The following is a 13,157-nucleotide window of genomic DNA, read 5'->3' as shown; positions in this document are numbered from 1 at the left end:
GTAGGTCAGCTGAGAGCCAAGGCAGGACCCATCATGACGAAGCAGCCGTGTGATGGGGATGTGAGGTTTGGGGGCCGTAAGCTGTGCCTGGCAGCAAGGGGCTTTGCCGTGCTGGCACTGAGGATACCACACCAGCAGTAACTGAGGCAGAGGCTGTGGCTGAGCTCCACCTGCAGCTGATGAGACATACCAGGGTGCTGGGGCCACTTCTCCGGCTGAGACCCCAGGGTGTGCAGTCTGGAGGGGGACCTGTGCGAACAGCATGGTTACACAACACCCCACACCCGCCTCGCCCAGCGGCCGGGCTGCTCTTACTTCCACATTTCTGAGTGTCTAAATTCCTGTAAACAAAGAAGGTGTGAAACTAATTAGAGTTTGAGGATTTTTTTCTTAAACACACAGTACCCCACTCTGGGCCAGAAGTCAGAAGAGCAGAGCACCCTTTCACGCAGCCAAAGAGAGGGCACGAGCTGGCTGACATCCCCCAGTGCGATGCAAAGGTGCCTTGAACCTGGCTCTGGCCAAGGAGCTGGCTTGAAAATGCTAGTGCCGAAATGCAGTTGCATCGTGGTGAAGGATGTATGTGAAGGGGAGAGGGCTCCCCATGCTTGCTTTTCTCCATGACACCAGTAGAAGGTACATGACTAAGTGCTGCACCCTGGGGATGTGCCCTGAAGAACAAATGTATTTGGGTTAAGCTGCTATAATGGGAAAATACAATGTGAACACTCATTCCCAAATACCATCTTGCTGCAGCTACAGCAATGCTGAGGTGCAACCTGCTTCCTTGCAGGCCCTCTCTGTGCTCTGCCGGCTGTTTTCTCGCCCTGCAGAGCCATCATCCCTGGGGCAGGGCTTTGATCTCCTGCCATGGGCTTCCGAGAAGAGTGGCTGAGCTGCAGCGATAGCACGACCGTTGCGTCACGACAGCCCTTGGCAGCAGCCCAGGGCTTGTGGGCTGGTGGCTTTGGGGTCCTTTATTGGGGTGGGAGGGTAAATGAGTTTGGCCGGGGCGGGGAGGGTGCCGTTGTAGCTCTCTGCCAGCCCCCCCAGCAGCTGGCAGGAGATAGCAGGCACTACATGGGTGCTGGCAAGCCTCTTGGGAGCTGCCTGCCACTCCTGCCCCTGGGACCCACTTTCTTGTGGCAGAGCATGTCTGTCCAGGCTGCCTCCTAGGATGGGGTTTTGGGGTGCTCACTCTCCTGGGATGGAGATGTATATTTAGATTTGTATATTGGGATGTATATTTAGCCCAGAAGGTCCCACAGAACATCTCCTGGGTGGGTGCCTGCATCAGTCTGATGTCCTAAATAGGACTAATGAATATCACAAGCCTAATCTCTCTGCTGGCCGTTTCTGATACGTCCCAGCTGAGGAGAGCTCAGACCCAGCTTTGTGACCTTGACACTGACCTGCTGAAATGAATAATCAACTTCAATTTACAGTGTCAGAAGGTGATGCCAGAGGGGAGTACTCTTGTTTTTCTTCCAAATCTACTCATTACAGCAATCATCATAATTACAGCAGTCATTACAGCAACCAAGTCATCGTCCCGGTTCCCAGTAGCATGTGCTCAGATGACAGTGGCCATGTAGTGTCATTCAAGGACATTGGGCATCCCACACGGCAGAAGAGCCTCCAAGTCTCATTAAGCTCCTGGTTTCATTAAAACTGCTTCAGGGAAAACACTTTGGTTGACAGGAGCAGAACCTTTGTGGAGTTGGATGAGGGAAGCAATGTTGTTCAAATAAAGGCTATTTAATTAATATAAAATAAATGCTGACTTTTAAAAGAAGGTGAATATTCACCTCTTCTTCTTCATACCTGCGTTCTCCCTTTCGTGTGCTATCTATTTAAAACATGTGGAATGAGGTGGCACACGGGGTCGGTTTCTCCAGGAAGCCAATTTCTGTCTCCAAATGCAGGAACCAGTGTCGAAAGCGAGAATGAATCGGTAGGTAGGAGGGACCAGAAAAGAGAGGGGGAGAGCAAGACAGGGATGGGGGCAACGTGGCATTTCCAGATCTCTACCTTAAACCCAGATTATGGCCGTTCCCACATCTGGAAACAAGTTTTCTGCTTTCCTTTTTTATCCCGAATCTTTTAAAACCAGGTGTAATACGTATTATGGGTAATACACGCAATGTAAAAACCAGGTACAACACGCAGGACCCGCAGCTAAACCTCTCCTCACCGGACACCGCGCACGCCGCGAGCGACCGACGCTGCGCCGGTTGCTGCCGCCCGCCCCGGGGCCGGGCTGTGCCGCGCCGCTGCGCCCCGCCTGCAATGCCGCGCCCGCCCGCGCTGCGCGGGGCCGGCGGGGCGGGGCCCGGCGCGGGGCGGGGCCTCCGCGCTCTCCCGCCTTTTTCCCCCGCTCCACCGGCGCCAAAGCGCAGGGCAGGGCTTTCCCTCCCGCCGCCGTCGCCACAAAGGGAGGCGGGGCCCCGGCCGGGGCGCCAGCCAATGGGAGCGCGAGGGCGGGAGGCGGCGGGCGCGGCGCGGGCTGTGAGTGGTCAGCCGGGCGTTCTGGCGCCAAGTTCGAAGGGGATATAAAGGGGCGGCGCGGGGCTCCCTGCTCCCGCCAGTCAGTGCTGCTCGTTTCGCCGCTGCCGCCGCCGCCGCCATGCTGTCCGCCCGCGCCCCGCTCGCCGCCCGCCACGACCAGCCCCGCCTGTCGCCCATGAAGAACCTGGCGCTGAGCGACAAGGAGAACACGGTGAGCGCCCGCCCGTCCTCCCGCTCCCCGCCCGGGAGCGCCGCAGCGCTCTCACCCTGCCCCTCTCTCCCCGCAGCCCCCCGCGCTCAGCAGCGCCCGCGTCCTGGCCAGCAAGGCGGCCCGCAAGATCTTCCAGGAGGGCGACGGGAAGCCGGTGAGTGCGGAACACCCGGGCACCGCGCCCACCCTTCTTCCCTTCCCCGGCGGCTCGCGCAGCCCCGCTCCGCTGTTCTCCCCCTTCCCCCCATGGGGGCGTCTCTCCTTTCTCCCCGCGGTGAGCGTGGGGGCCGCTCGTCCCCGCCGGGTGCTGCCCCCGCGCCCCTCTCCCTCACGGGGGTCTCCCTTCCCCTCCCCCGGCCAGCTGCCCCCCCTCAGCTTCCCGCCAAAGCCCGGCGTCGCCTCAGCTGCCCCCGGAGCGGCCCCGCCGCTGAGGCGAGCCGAGCCCGAGCCGCTCTCCGCCGCTCCAGGTGCCGCGGGGCGCGGAGGAGGAGGAGCCGCTGCTGCGGGACAACCCCCGCCGCTTCGTCATCTTCCCCATCCAGTACCACGACATCTGGCAGATGTACAAGAAGGCCGAGGCCTCCTTCTGGACGGCGGAGGAGGTGAGGGGGCGGGCGGGCCTCGGCTCCCCCGGCAGCGCCCGCCCGGGCACGGCCCTCCCTGCCGGCGGCTCCTGCCCGCAGCGCTCGAGTGGTGCCCGGGAGCCCGGGCCGTGCTGCAGGGCAGCCCCGAGGCTCTGGTACGGGCCTCGTATGAGCCCCCCTCTCTTTATTTATTTCATCGTTTTTTCTGGCAATGCTTTAGGTGGACCTTTCCAAAGACATCCAGCACTGGGAGTCTCTGAAGCCTGAGGAGAAGTACTTCATTTCTCATGTCCTCGCCTTTTTTGCTGCCAGCGATGGCATTGTCAATGAAAACTTGGTAAGCGTGTAGAAACAGGCCTGACAGAAACATTGCTTTGTGAAGTGAAGCTAGCAAATGACTACACGTTTGACACTTGCTGGCTGATCTAGCTTGTTTGCTAGATCACGTAGCATTACAACAGGTAATGCTGTCTTATGTTAAAAGCAACCCCAGTTTGCTAATTATAATCTACAAGTTAGCCCATTCCCCTGTGGGGCACTGAGTGTTGCCTTATAGTAACACTTGGATGGTTCAGAGCCCTTGTTCTGCCTCTACCCTCTCAGTGTTCTTTTCCCCTAATTGGGGGCTAAGTAAAACTAAGAATTTTTCCCATTTCCCTTGGGACCAAAGAACAACTTGTGACTTGGAGCTGTGAGAGGCTACTGCTCTTTGTATTGCTGTTAATAATCCACATGTCTGGAATTAATCTGAAGGGAATTCTGTGGGCTGAGCAAGAGCTGTTACAGATGGCATCAATGCCTCTAACCCGCGACTTGGTTATAAATGCTTTTGCAAACGCTCACTTATTTCCTCTAGGTGGAGCGGTTCAGTCAAGAAGTACAAATCACAGAAGCTCGTTGTTTCTATGGCTTCCAGATTGCCATGGAAAATATACATTCAGAAATGTACAGTCTTCTTATTGACACCTACATTAAAGATTCTAAAGAGAGGTTTGTATTGCTTGATGATGAAAGGTTTGAAACTTTGAGATTTAAGTGATGCATATCAGTCGCTCTGACTTTAAGGCTAATTTTAGGATTTAAACTAGATTTATATAAAATACCTGTGCTGCTTAAGAGCAACTTCAGAATATCTTTCTCCTCTGAAGTGTATGAGCAAGAACTTGCTTAGATTAAGAGTGAAACTGAAACCACTTAATACTGAAATAAAGGAATGAAACTATGTAAAAGATGGAACAGTCAAATAAGGGGGTATATTAAGTTACAGTAAGTGTGTATATGGAGGACCCCCACACCTAGTAGAAAGCTATGTAGGAAAGTTTCTCTGAGAATGATACCACTTTTATTAAAATGTCATATCTAAAACTCAGTGCATTTAGTTAATGGCTAGCACTTCTACATAGCATGTGCTGCCCTTACTCACTTGACTATTTTGCTTGAGGGGTGGGAAAAGCATGTCGCATTTGCCAAAAAGTGGCTTGTGGTCTTGATAAAAAGTTATAGCCAAAGTGTAACATTGTCATAACAAGATGAGTCAATTCAAGAATGGTATCTTAAAACTAAATGCAGGGCTTTGAGCAGTCCAGACTTTGGGTTATTCTGGTGTTGTCTTGTCAGACCAACATCCTGTTGAGAGAGATGTCATGTGGTATTGCAGTGCTATTTCCAGTCTAGAGGTATTTAATTGCTGCTGCTTCGTAGAAAGCTGACCCTGTCATTCGTACTCTCAGATGCTTAATTCCAGTAAGTGTTTAAGGAAGAATTGCTTACATGAGAGCTTTGGTGCCTTGCTGCAGGAAAGTGGAGGCTGGTTGGTTGGTAGTTTTGAAAGTCTTGTTCAAGTACAATGCTTGATGAAACAGTACTCCCCTTGATTTTGTCATGGGAATTCATGTGAACTGGTGTTCATGTGGTGGAAGCTAATGAAAAGGCAGCTGATGGGCACAAATACAGCTAGATAGGTACAAAATAAAATGGGGAAGGAGACTTAATTATCAGGGTGAAGGTGCAGAGCACTTGTAAGTGAACAACACCATCTATGGCTATGAATATTTATTGTACTAATTGTGCTGATGTCCAATTCTAATGAGTTTTATCCTTCTCAGGGAATTTCTTTTTAATGCTATTGAAACGTTACCATGTGTTAAAAAGAAGGCTGACTGGGCCATGCGCTGGATTGGGGACAAGAAAGCAACATATGGTGAGTACATCTTTTGGAAGCAAAGTGAAATTCCTTTCCTAAAAAAGATGGAGGAACTACTATTTCTCCAGACTTCACAGTTCACAGGGATTACTGTTATCACAGCAGAGTACATGCTCTCCGGTATAAGACACTGGTACAATTCTGGTGGCAAAAAATAATTTTCATCTTGCAAATGATCTACTGACATGAATCTTTGTAAAATTGCTGGCATTTTGAATAATCATAGAATCATAGAATGGTTTGGGTTGGAAGGGGACCTTAAAGTTCATGTAGTTCCAACCCTCCTGCCATGGGCAGGGCATCTTCCACTAGATCAGGTTGCTCAGAGCCCCGTCCAACCTGGCCTTGAACACTTGCAGGGATGGGGCATCCACAGCTTCTCTGGGCAACATGTTCCAGTGTCTCACCACCTGAACAGTAGCTCACATGGCAATCTTCACATGCCTGGCTATATGATCAAATTGCTGTCACGTGTCCAGAACTGTACTGGCCATCTACCTCCAGCAGACTCATGCAGCTGGAGGCTGTAGCTCCTCTGCCTTACTGATTCTTGATGTCTCACTTCAAAGGTGAGATGAGGTGGTACAGATCATTATTTCACTAGTATTAAAGCATTCTTCATGGCCAAAGTTCCTTGCTTAAAGATGAGCAGATACTGATTTAAATCAGCTGTTAAAATGACTGTTTTTTTCAGTGTGCAATCTTTGAAAAGGGATGGTATTGATAGTTAACCTGGGGGGAAGAAGCCTTGGCTTCTGCTGCTTACTTACTACTCTAATTAGTTTTCACTTCCTTTTGTGTTTAAAAGTTTTACTTCATGACCAGAAGCCTTTACTATAATAATTTTAAGGACAGGCTATAATAATTTTAAGGACAGGCACACTTGAGCAGAAACTTCTTCATTCTCCTTGGAGGATGCAGTTCACTGGTCTTGTCACACTTCTGGGTATTAATCCTGTAAAGTTTTCTGTGTGATGTTACTATCGATCTTTTCTTAACAGGAGAACGCGTAGTAGCCTTTGCAGCAGTGGAAGGAATCTTCTTTTCTGGCTCTTTTGCATCAATTTTTTGGCTGAAGAAAAGAGGATTAATGCCTGGACTCACTTTTTCTAACGAACTCATCAGTAGAGATGAGGTATGAATCAAATTCTAGCAGTTAAGATGGTAATGTGCCACAGTAGCTCAAAGTAATGATATTCAATTGGAGCCTATATCTTAAAACAGGAGTATGTTTAGAAACAGGCAGTCTATAAAGCTCACTAAAGTGTGTAAACGTGTCATCATGGATCTTGCAGCACAGAATGAATTAACTTAGCATTTTACTTCCTCTTCAGTAGTTTAAGGTTCTCACCAGCCATTTGGAGCAAGTGCTTGCAAGTGCTATGCCTTGCTGTTTGGAGCAAGTGCAGCTGGTACTGGCTGAACTCACTTGTGTCCTTCAGGTTAGGCAGAAAGTTGTCTATAGATAATACTAAATAATGTGGCAAGTGTAAAGATGCTGCTATAGATATTGGGCTGTTTATTCTGTGCTACTGATTTGAGTGGCTCTTTTAAATCAGTGTTCCCGAAATAATTTTCTGAAACTTCTTTCCAGGGCTTGCACTGTGATTTTGCCTGCCTTATGTTCAAGCACTTGATACACAAACCATCAGAGGAGAGAGTAAAGGAAATCATCATGAATGCTGTTCTCATAGAACAGGTAATTGTCTGTTCCTTGTTTAAGAACTTGATCACAGTTAAGAAGAAAGCTGGGGAGCTGTTGGGTATAAAATTAACCTAGATGGTACAGAGTGAATACCAATTTGTACATAAAGTGCTTCTATTATCTGCAGGAATTCTTGACGGAGGCACTGCCTGTAAAGCTGATTGGCATGAACTGCACTTTAATGAAACAGTACATAGAGTTTGTAGCAGACCGGCTTATGTTGGAACTGGGATTTAACAAGGTAAGGCTCTAATACACTGAATCTTTCATGGGCAAAAAGATAATTTTAATTTCCTCCAGAAATCCAAATCCTAAACTGAAAATGGCTGCAGCAATATTGGTATACCTTGTAAAACCATTTAGCAGTCTTGCTGCTAGATCCTGTTTGGAGACCCACAGAAGGAGAAGCAAAAGGATGCCTTGGAAAAACAGCTATATGAGTTGCTGTGCTTCTATCTACTGCAGCTAAAAGGAACAAATAGAGTAGAGAAGGCTTGGGGCAGCCTTTTGTTCACTATAGAGTAAGCCTGCTGATGTTGTCATTAGACTCCTTCTGGCTGATCTCTAATGCTCTCATGATTTCAAGATGTGAGCACCTGTAGTGACTATAGAATTGCCTTTGCATTTCAGATCTACAAAGCAGAGAATCCTTTTGACTTCATGGAAAACATCTCTCTGGAAGGCAAGACCAATTTCTTTGAGAAGCGTGTAGGTGAATATCAGAGGATGGGAGTCATGTCAAAGCCCACAGACAACTCTTTCACCCTGGATGCGGAATTTTAAATATGAACTGAGACCATTTGAGTTAGTGTGTATGCTCCCCTGTTTACAGGGAAACCTTAAGTATATTGAGTCACAGTGTGACTTGGATTCCTGTACTAAAATCCCACTCTTGAAAAGTGTGGTGATATTGGTACTTTCAGGAGGCTAGTGTAGCTCCAGCAGTAAAATCCCTTTTTATTAGACTTTGCCAATGGTGTTAATCCATAGAATGTTTAGATGTATCTCTTACAACATAGGCAACTCCATTTTGTGACAGATACGGGCACCTTCCTTCTGCAAGATGGGCAGTTGTGGGCAGTGACCACTAGCTTCTGCTGTTCTCCCCATAAACAAAAGAGCAGTTGAGAAATTCTAGTCTTAAATTTGCTGAATGCTCTGCAGAAAACTCTGGAGGCAACTACATGACCTCCCTGCTTTCTTAGCAGGTTTTAAGTTTACCTTTTTTACTATTGTTTTAATAGTTTGTACATAAACCTGGCACTTTAATGGTTAAAATAAAGAACTGTCTTGTAATCCTCGACAATGATAAAATGCAAGTCTAAATCTTTAGACTTTTGCAACCTAACCTTTCATGACTTGTGCTTCTTTCCGGGTATGTAACTTAAAAATGGTGCTACAAATCAAACTATATTGATTTTGAAATCTATCGAAGAACAAGAAACTTGGTATGGAAGGTGAAGAACTTAATAAATTGGATATTCTGGGTACTGAAAAATAACATGCAGCTGGCTTCTGGACTTAATTGCTTTTTCTTTAATACCTGGGAACAGTATTTCATATAATAGTAATAAAGAGCTGGTTGGATTCAGTGTTGTACTGGCTTCAGTGCTCCAATGGGCAAAAGCTATGTGTTAATTTCCTTCTGAATTGCAGACGTTCTGAGGAAATGCAAGTTCTGCAGGAAATAGCTGCTTAGTCATGTGGTTGGTAGATGTCAACTGAAACAGTTATGCTTAGCTCTGACTTTCAGATCGACTGCACTAAATGGATGGTGTTTCAGGGTAAACTCAGCTAATTCAGGCTGGAGCAGTATTCTTAGCTTCTGCATCATGCAGTTAAGTTTTGGTTTAGATATATAGCAGTATAGTGAAAACAAGGTCTCTCCTACAACATTGTTACTCCGCACTAAACATGGAGCAACAGGAATGAGTATGTTTAATATAACTTTGGTAAGGGCACGCGGTCTGTGAAGGAGTTCCCTCTGGTCTCAGATTAAGAGTTCCTGCAATTGATCTGCAGTGAGATTAAATAACAATGGGATAGACTAAAATTAGCTACTGCTTTGATGTACAAAAAGGAGTTTATTCCATGATCTAATTGAACACCTAACTAACAAGGACTCTCCTGCAATGTAGTTGATATGGAAATTAAAATTTACAGAACTTAAAGCATTTCCTTGAAAGGAAGGAATGCTGGAGTTTGCTTCTTTCTGCTAAAGTGCTCCCTCTTTTGAAGTCTAATATGTATGGTGCTTCTCAGAGATGCTGCCTTGGTGTAAAATTAACTGACTTGCTGGTCTTTGCTCCTTTGCTCTTGATTGCACTGAAGGTGATAGTGTGTGACTGTTCTTCCCCTGGGTCTGTGAAGCTAGCAGGATGTGCACATTTCCAGGGCTATCCTAGGGAGAAAAAACATAAATAATTAAAAAATCCCAAGCCCCAAAGTCTGGAATTCAAAGTAGAAGATACAAGACTGTTAACAGATGGCTCTCTAATGCCCCTGCAGTGCTGATGTTGGTAACAGGTCAGTGATTGCAGTGGTCTGAGAAGAATATATTAGGAACTGGAACAGGGACGTGTGAAGTTGGATAGCCAGACATGTTTTGAAACACTGGAACTTGATGCTTGTTTTTAAAATTAAGACAGGTTTCTGGCTGAATATCAGCATTTTGTTCTCAGCAAATTGGGCTTTGTGCTTTTTCCTGGCTTCTTTTAGCATTCAAAGCTTTGATCAAATTAAGTATGATACAAAGCATCAGAACTCATGGTGTAGGGCTATGTGTAGAGCATAAATGAGACAGTAATAATGTACTGAGATTGGTCTGGACCTAAGTATGATTTAGCAGCATTCAATTTATATTCAAATCTGTTGAGTAAGACCACTCTAATCTATGAGTACAGTCTAGCTATATTATAGCTATCTCTTCCCACTTCATTCTTAGTATGTGGCAAGGAACAATGCATGGAAATGATTAGGGTGGAAAGCTTTAATTTGTTATCCTTAATTCTGGGATATATGAACTGGAACTGTATTTTCAACATAATATAGGATGACTGCTTGGAATGGATGTGTGATGGCCAAGTAATCATTTGTAATGGCAGGTAGGAAGAATGTCCCTTCTAGCCAAGCATTGCTCTTATAGAGTAATAGATACTGTAGACAAGGACGCATTAGAGGAGATTAGATAGGAATTAGAAGTGATTCAACAAGAGAGTAAGCCTTGCTGTGGCTGGTATTAATCTTATCCTGGTGCCACTGATGTCTAAATGCCTCCTTAGTTTTGGTTTACATACTAGCTATAATGCAAATCAGTTTTTAATGTATAGTCTGGAGAAAAGCTATGCATCTGGTCCACCTATTTTAATTCTCAGTTCTCACAAAGATTTAAATGTCTTGCTGTTGCTTAGTTTGCATAGATAATGTCCAAGTCTTGATAAAATACTTGTTTACTGAAAATGGATTACTTTCCAATTTGATTGAGATGCCAGTTGTTTTGACACTTGATCCTTTTAAGCATTGAGGAGATAAGTCTTTTATTTCTTTCTAAAGAATAAACTAATACTCCAAAAAAAGTTTCAGTAGAAATTTAACTGACCCTTTGGAATATGTTTTGGAATGGAGGTTGGAGAATCAGGAGAGACTTGAAGCAAAGTGATAAAAGTGCTGATTTTTTTTATCCATCTATGAATCGGAACAGCTGTCTAGTAGGGGTTCTGGCACAGTAATTGCCGCAAGTGAAAAGCGATTAGGCTAGTAGAGGAAAAAATACTGAGGGATAAGTAAAACCGGATATATTTGGTGGTGCAATACTGTGATGTCTGTTAATTTATGCAGAACTGATCCCTAGCTATCCCCCATGTTTTTTATTGCTGTTAAAATTAATGGTTTTTAATAGCAGCAGATAAAGTGGAAGAACAGTAACCTCAAGCATAGTTTCTCATTATATTTATTTCCTACTATAGTTTGTTAAAAAAAAATTGTATGGGTTCAGGTAAGAAAGTTTTCATAACTCTAACACATTTTCACTTCAGGTTACATGTCGAATGTTGAAAACCTTAGGTGATGTGGAAGAGTAAGAGCAGCAACCTAATGTCAGTCTTGTCCTCAGGAAGCAACTGCAACATTAGAGTGTAATGACAAAAAGAAAATCCCCAGATTTCTCAAATTTCCTGGAGTGATTACAGCAATTTGTGCCCAGAAGAGGTCAGAGAACAGTTGCAGCTGCTCATGCCTGCAGCAGGGCACAGCCAGCCTGCAAATCTGAAGGCATATTAAGTCTGGTGTGATCCCTGAAGGGTAACCACTTCCTCCACACCAGTCAATAATCGGAAACTTTGCCTGGCAGAAAGCAGTAAATGAATGGAGTTGACTCATTCAAAGCCTACTTTTCAGTCAGCCATGGCTCACTTTATTTGAAGCTGTTGGTTACCTCTTAGTGCTTTGGCCTCTCTTTTTGTGCATAATGAATTATGAGAAGTAAATGCTTTCATCAGGAAGGATTTGAGAGTTAGAGCTAAGTCTCATGTCCTGTTTGTTGATGGACAGCTAATTTTTTGTTAGGAGTTAATCCCTTGGGAGTATTACTGAGATTCTATGATCTGCACAGTAGATGTTGTTTGGTTTCTGCAGTAAAACAGTGTTTACATGAAGCATGGCTGAAAGATTAAACTAACAGGAGAAAAAAGTCTGATTTGTGTCAGATCCTTGTGTTAGTGGCTTTAAAGTTATGCCCAACTGATCTTTGAAGTAATGATAATATTGCTACTTCCTGAGCCTGCAGAGAAATGGGGGGAAAACTCTATCCTGTTAGTATATTGTGGACTTCAATTATGAGGTCTTACTGACATCGTTGATCAGCTGAAAAATGGTGGTGTTTGGGCGTCTGCCCTTAGATGTAGCTGTGGGACACTGGGTGGGATGAGGAAGGAACACCAGTTTTCATTCCCACATCTGGGTGTTACTGGTGCTCTGCTGGGTATCAGCTGAGAACCCTGTGTTGCCATCATGATACGGAGGTAAGACCAAGCAACAGCAAATCCCAGGGCATTGACTGGCCACCAGAGCTGTGCCTTTGGCTCCTGACTCTTTCTCCCACACCACATTGTGCTTTTGAATCTGGAGAGAAGAGTTTGAAGGTGAGTGCTTCATGTTCCGGAAGAATGGGTTGTGTTAAAGCCCTCCCTGCTGTGAATGCTTATCCTATTTCTGCAAGTACAAATTCTGAGATGTATCAGGGGTGAAGGAATTTAAAATGAATATCTTTTCTTCCCCCTGCTGTCAGTAATTTTTTTAAACTTAAATATATAGAGAAAAATACCTCAGTGGAAAGGCTTTGCAACCCTTTCCAATAACCAAATCCCTCTTCTGCTTTTTTCCCTGGTTGTAACACAGTGTGTAGTTTGCTCCACAGGAAATGTTGCTTTGTTCATCGGATGAAGATTACAGTGAATTACTAGGAGATGCTTAAGCCATACAGCACTTGGGAGCATTTGCCTGATTCTGAACACTGTGTTGAGGTTTTTCTTTTGGCCTAAGGGTGAACACTCCAGTGTTGGATACACACTGGTGATTCTGTGATGCAGGCTAGGGAAAAAAAAACATCCCAGGCCAGTTTCTGCTAGCAAATACCAAATTACTGGTAAGTTGTATTTTCCATGTGTTGTAGGATTTAGCTTAAAGTAGGGGGGAGTTTGCAAGGTATCCAAATCTTGGGAGTGCTGAGCTTCCAAAAAAGTTGAGCTGTGTGTTTCTGTTCCCTTTGGGGTTAGGGGGTGCTGCTACTCCTCTTACAGCCTTTCGTATTGTGAAATGCTGCTGATATAATCCAGGGTGGCTTGGGTAGTCTTTGCCCCCCCTTGGATCAGGCCTAGCAGTGTGGTAGAGTTTATTTTTTTGTTAGATTCTCGTTTTATCGAGGATCTAGCAAATGGATTGTCAGGTAAT

General features: G+C 45.4%; 1 protein-coding gene across 1 annotated transcript; it reads left to right on the top strand.

Moving 5' to 3' along the window:
- Window positions 1-2,568: 2,568 nt before the first annotated feature.
- On the top strand, window positions 2,569-8,802 carry RRM2 (ribonucleotide reductase regulatory subunit M2). Its single transcript, XM_072858623.1, has 10 exons — window positions 2,569-2,719; window positions 2,796-2,873; window positions 3,187-3,321; window positions 3,524-3,640; window positions 4,160-4,293; window positions 5,409-5,503; window positions 6,508-6,641; window positions 7,101-7,205; window positions 7,339-7,452; window positions 7,842-8,802. The coding sequence occupies exons 1-10, from the start codon at window positions 2,627-2,629 to the stop codon at window positions 7,992-7,994; spliced, it is 1,158 nt and encodes a 385-aa protein (XP_072714724.1). The 5' UTR covers window positions 2,569-2,626; the 3' UTR covers window positions 7,995-8,802.
- Window positions 8,803-13,157: the final 4,355 nt, after the last annotated feature.

This window comes from Ciconia boyciana, chromosome 3 (assembly GCF_034638445.1).
Source record: "Ciconia boyciana chromosome 3, ASM3463844v1, whole genome shotgun sequence".
Classification (NCBI taxonomy): Eukaryota; Metazoa; Chordata; class Aves; order Ciconiiformes; family Ciconiidae; genus Ciconia; species Ciconia boyciana.
Note: the sequence above shows the minus strand (reverse complement) of the source record. Positions and strands in the feature narration are given on the sequence as shown.

What these genes read in the sequence shown, in the direction of transcription:
- RRM2 (XM_072858623.1), top strand. Translation starts at nt 2,627, where the DNA reads ATGCTGTCCGCCCGCGCCCCGCTCGCCGCCCGCCACGACCAGCCCCGC. An exon ending in AGGAGGGCGACGGGAAGCCG is followed by an intron (nt 2,874 to 3,186) that starts GTGAGTGCGGAA and finishes CCGCCGCTCCAG; the next exon opens with GTGCCGCGGGGCGCGGAGGA. An exon ending in AACTCATCAGTAGAGATGAG is followed by an intron (nt 6,642 to 7,100) that starts GTATGAATCAAA and finishes ACTTCTTTCCAG; the next exon opens with GGCTTGCACTGTGATTTTGC.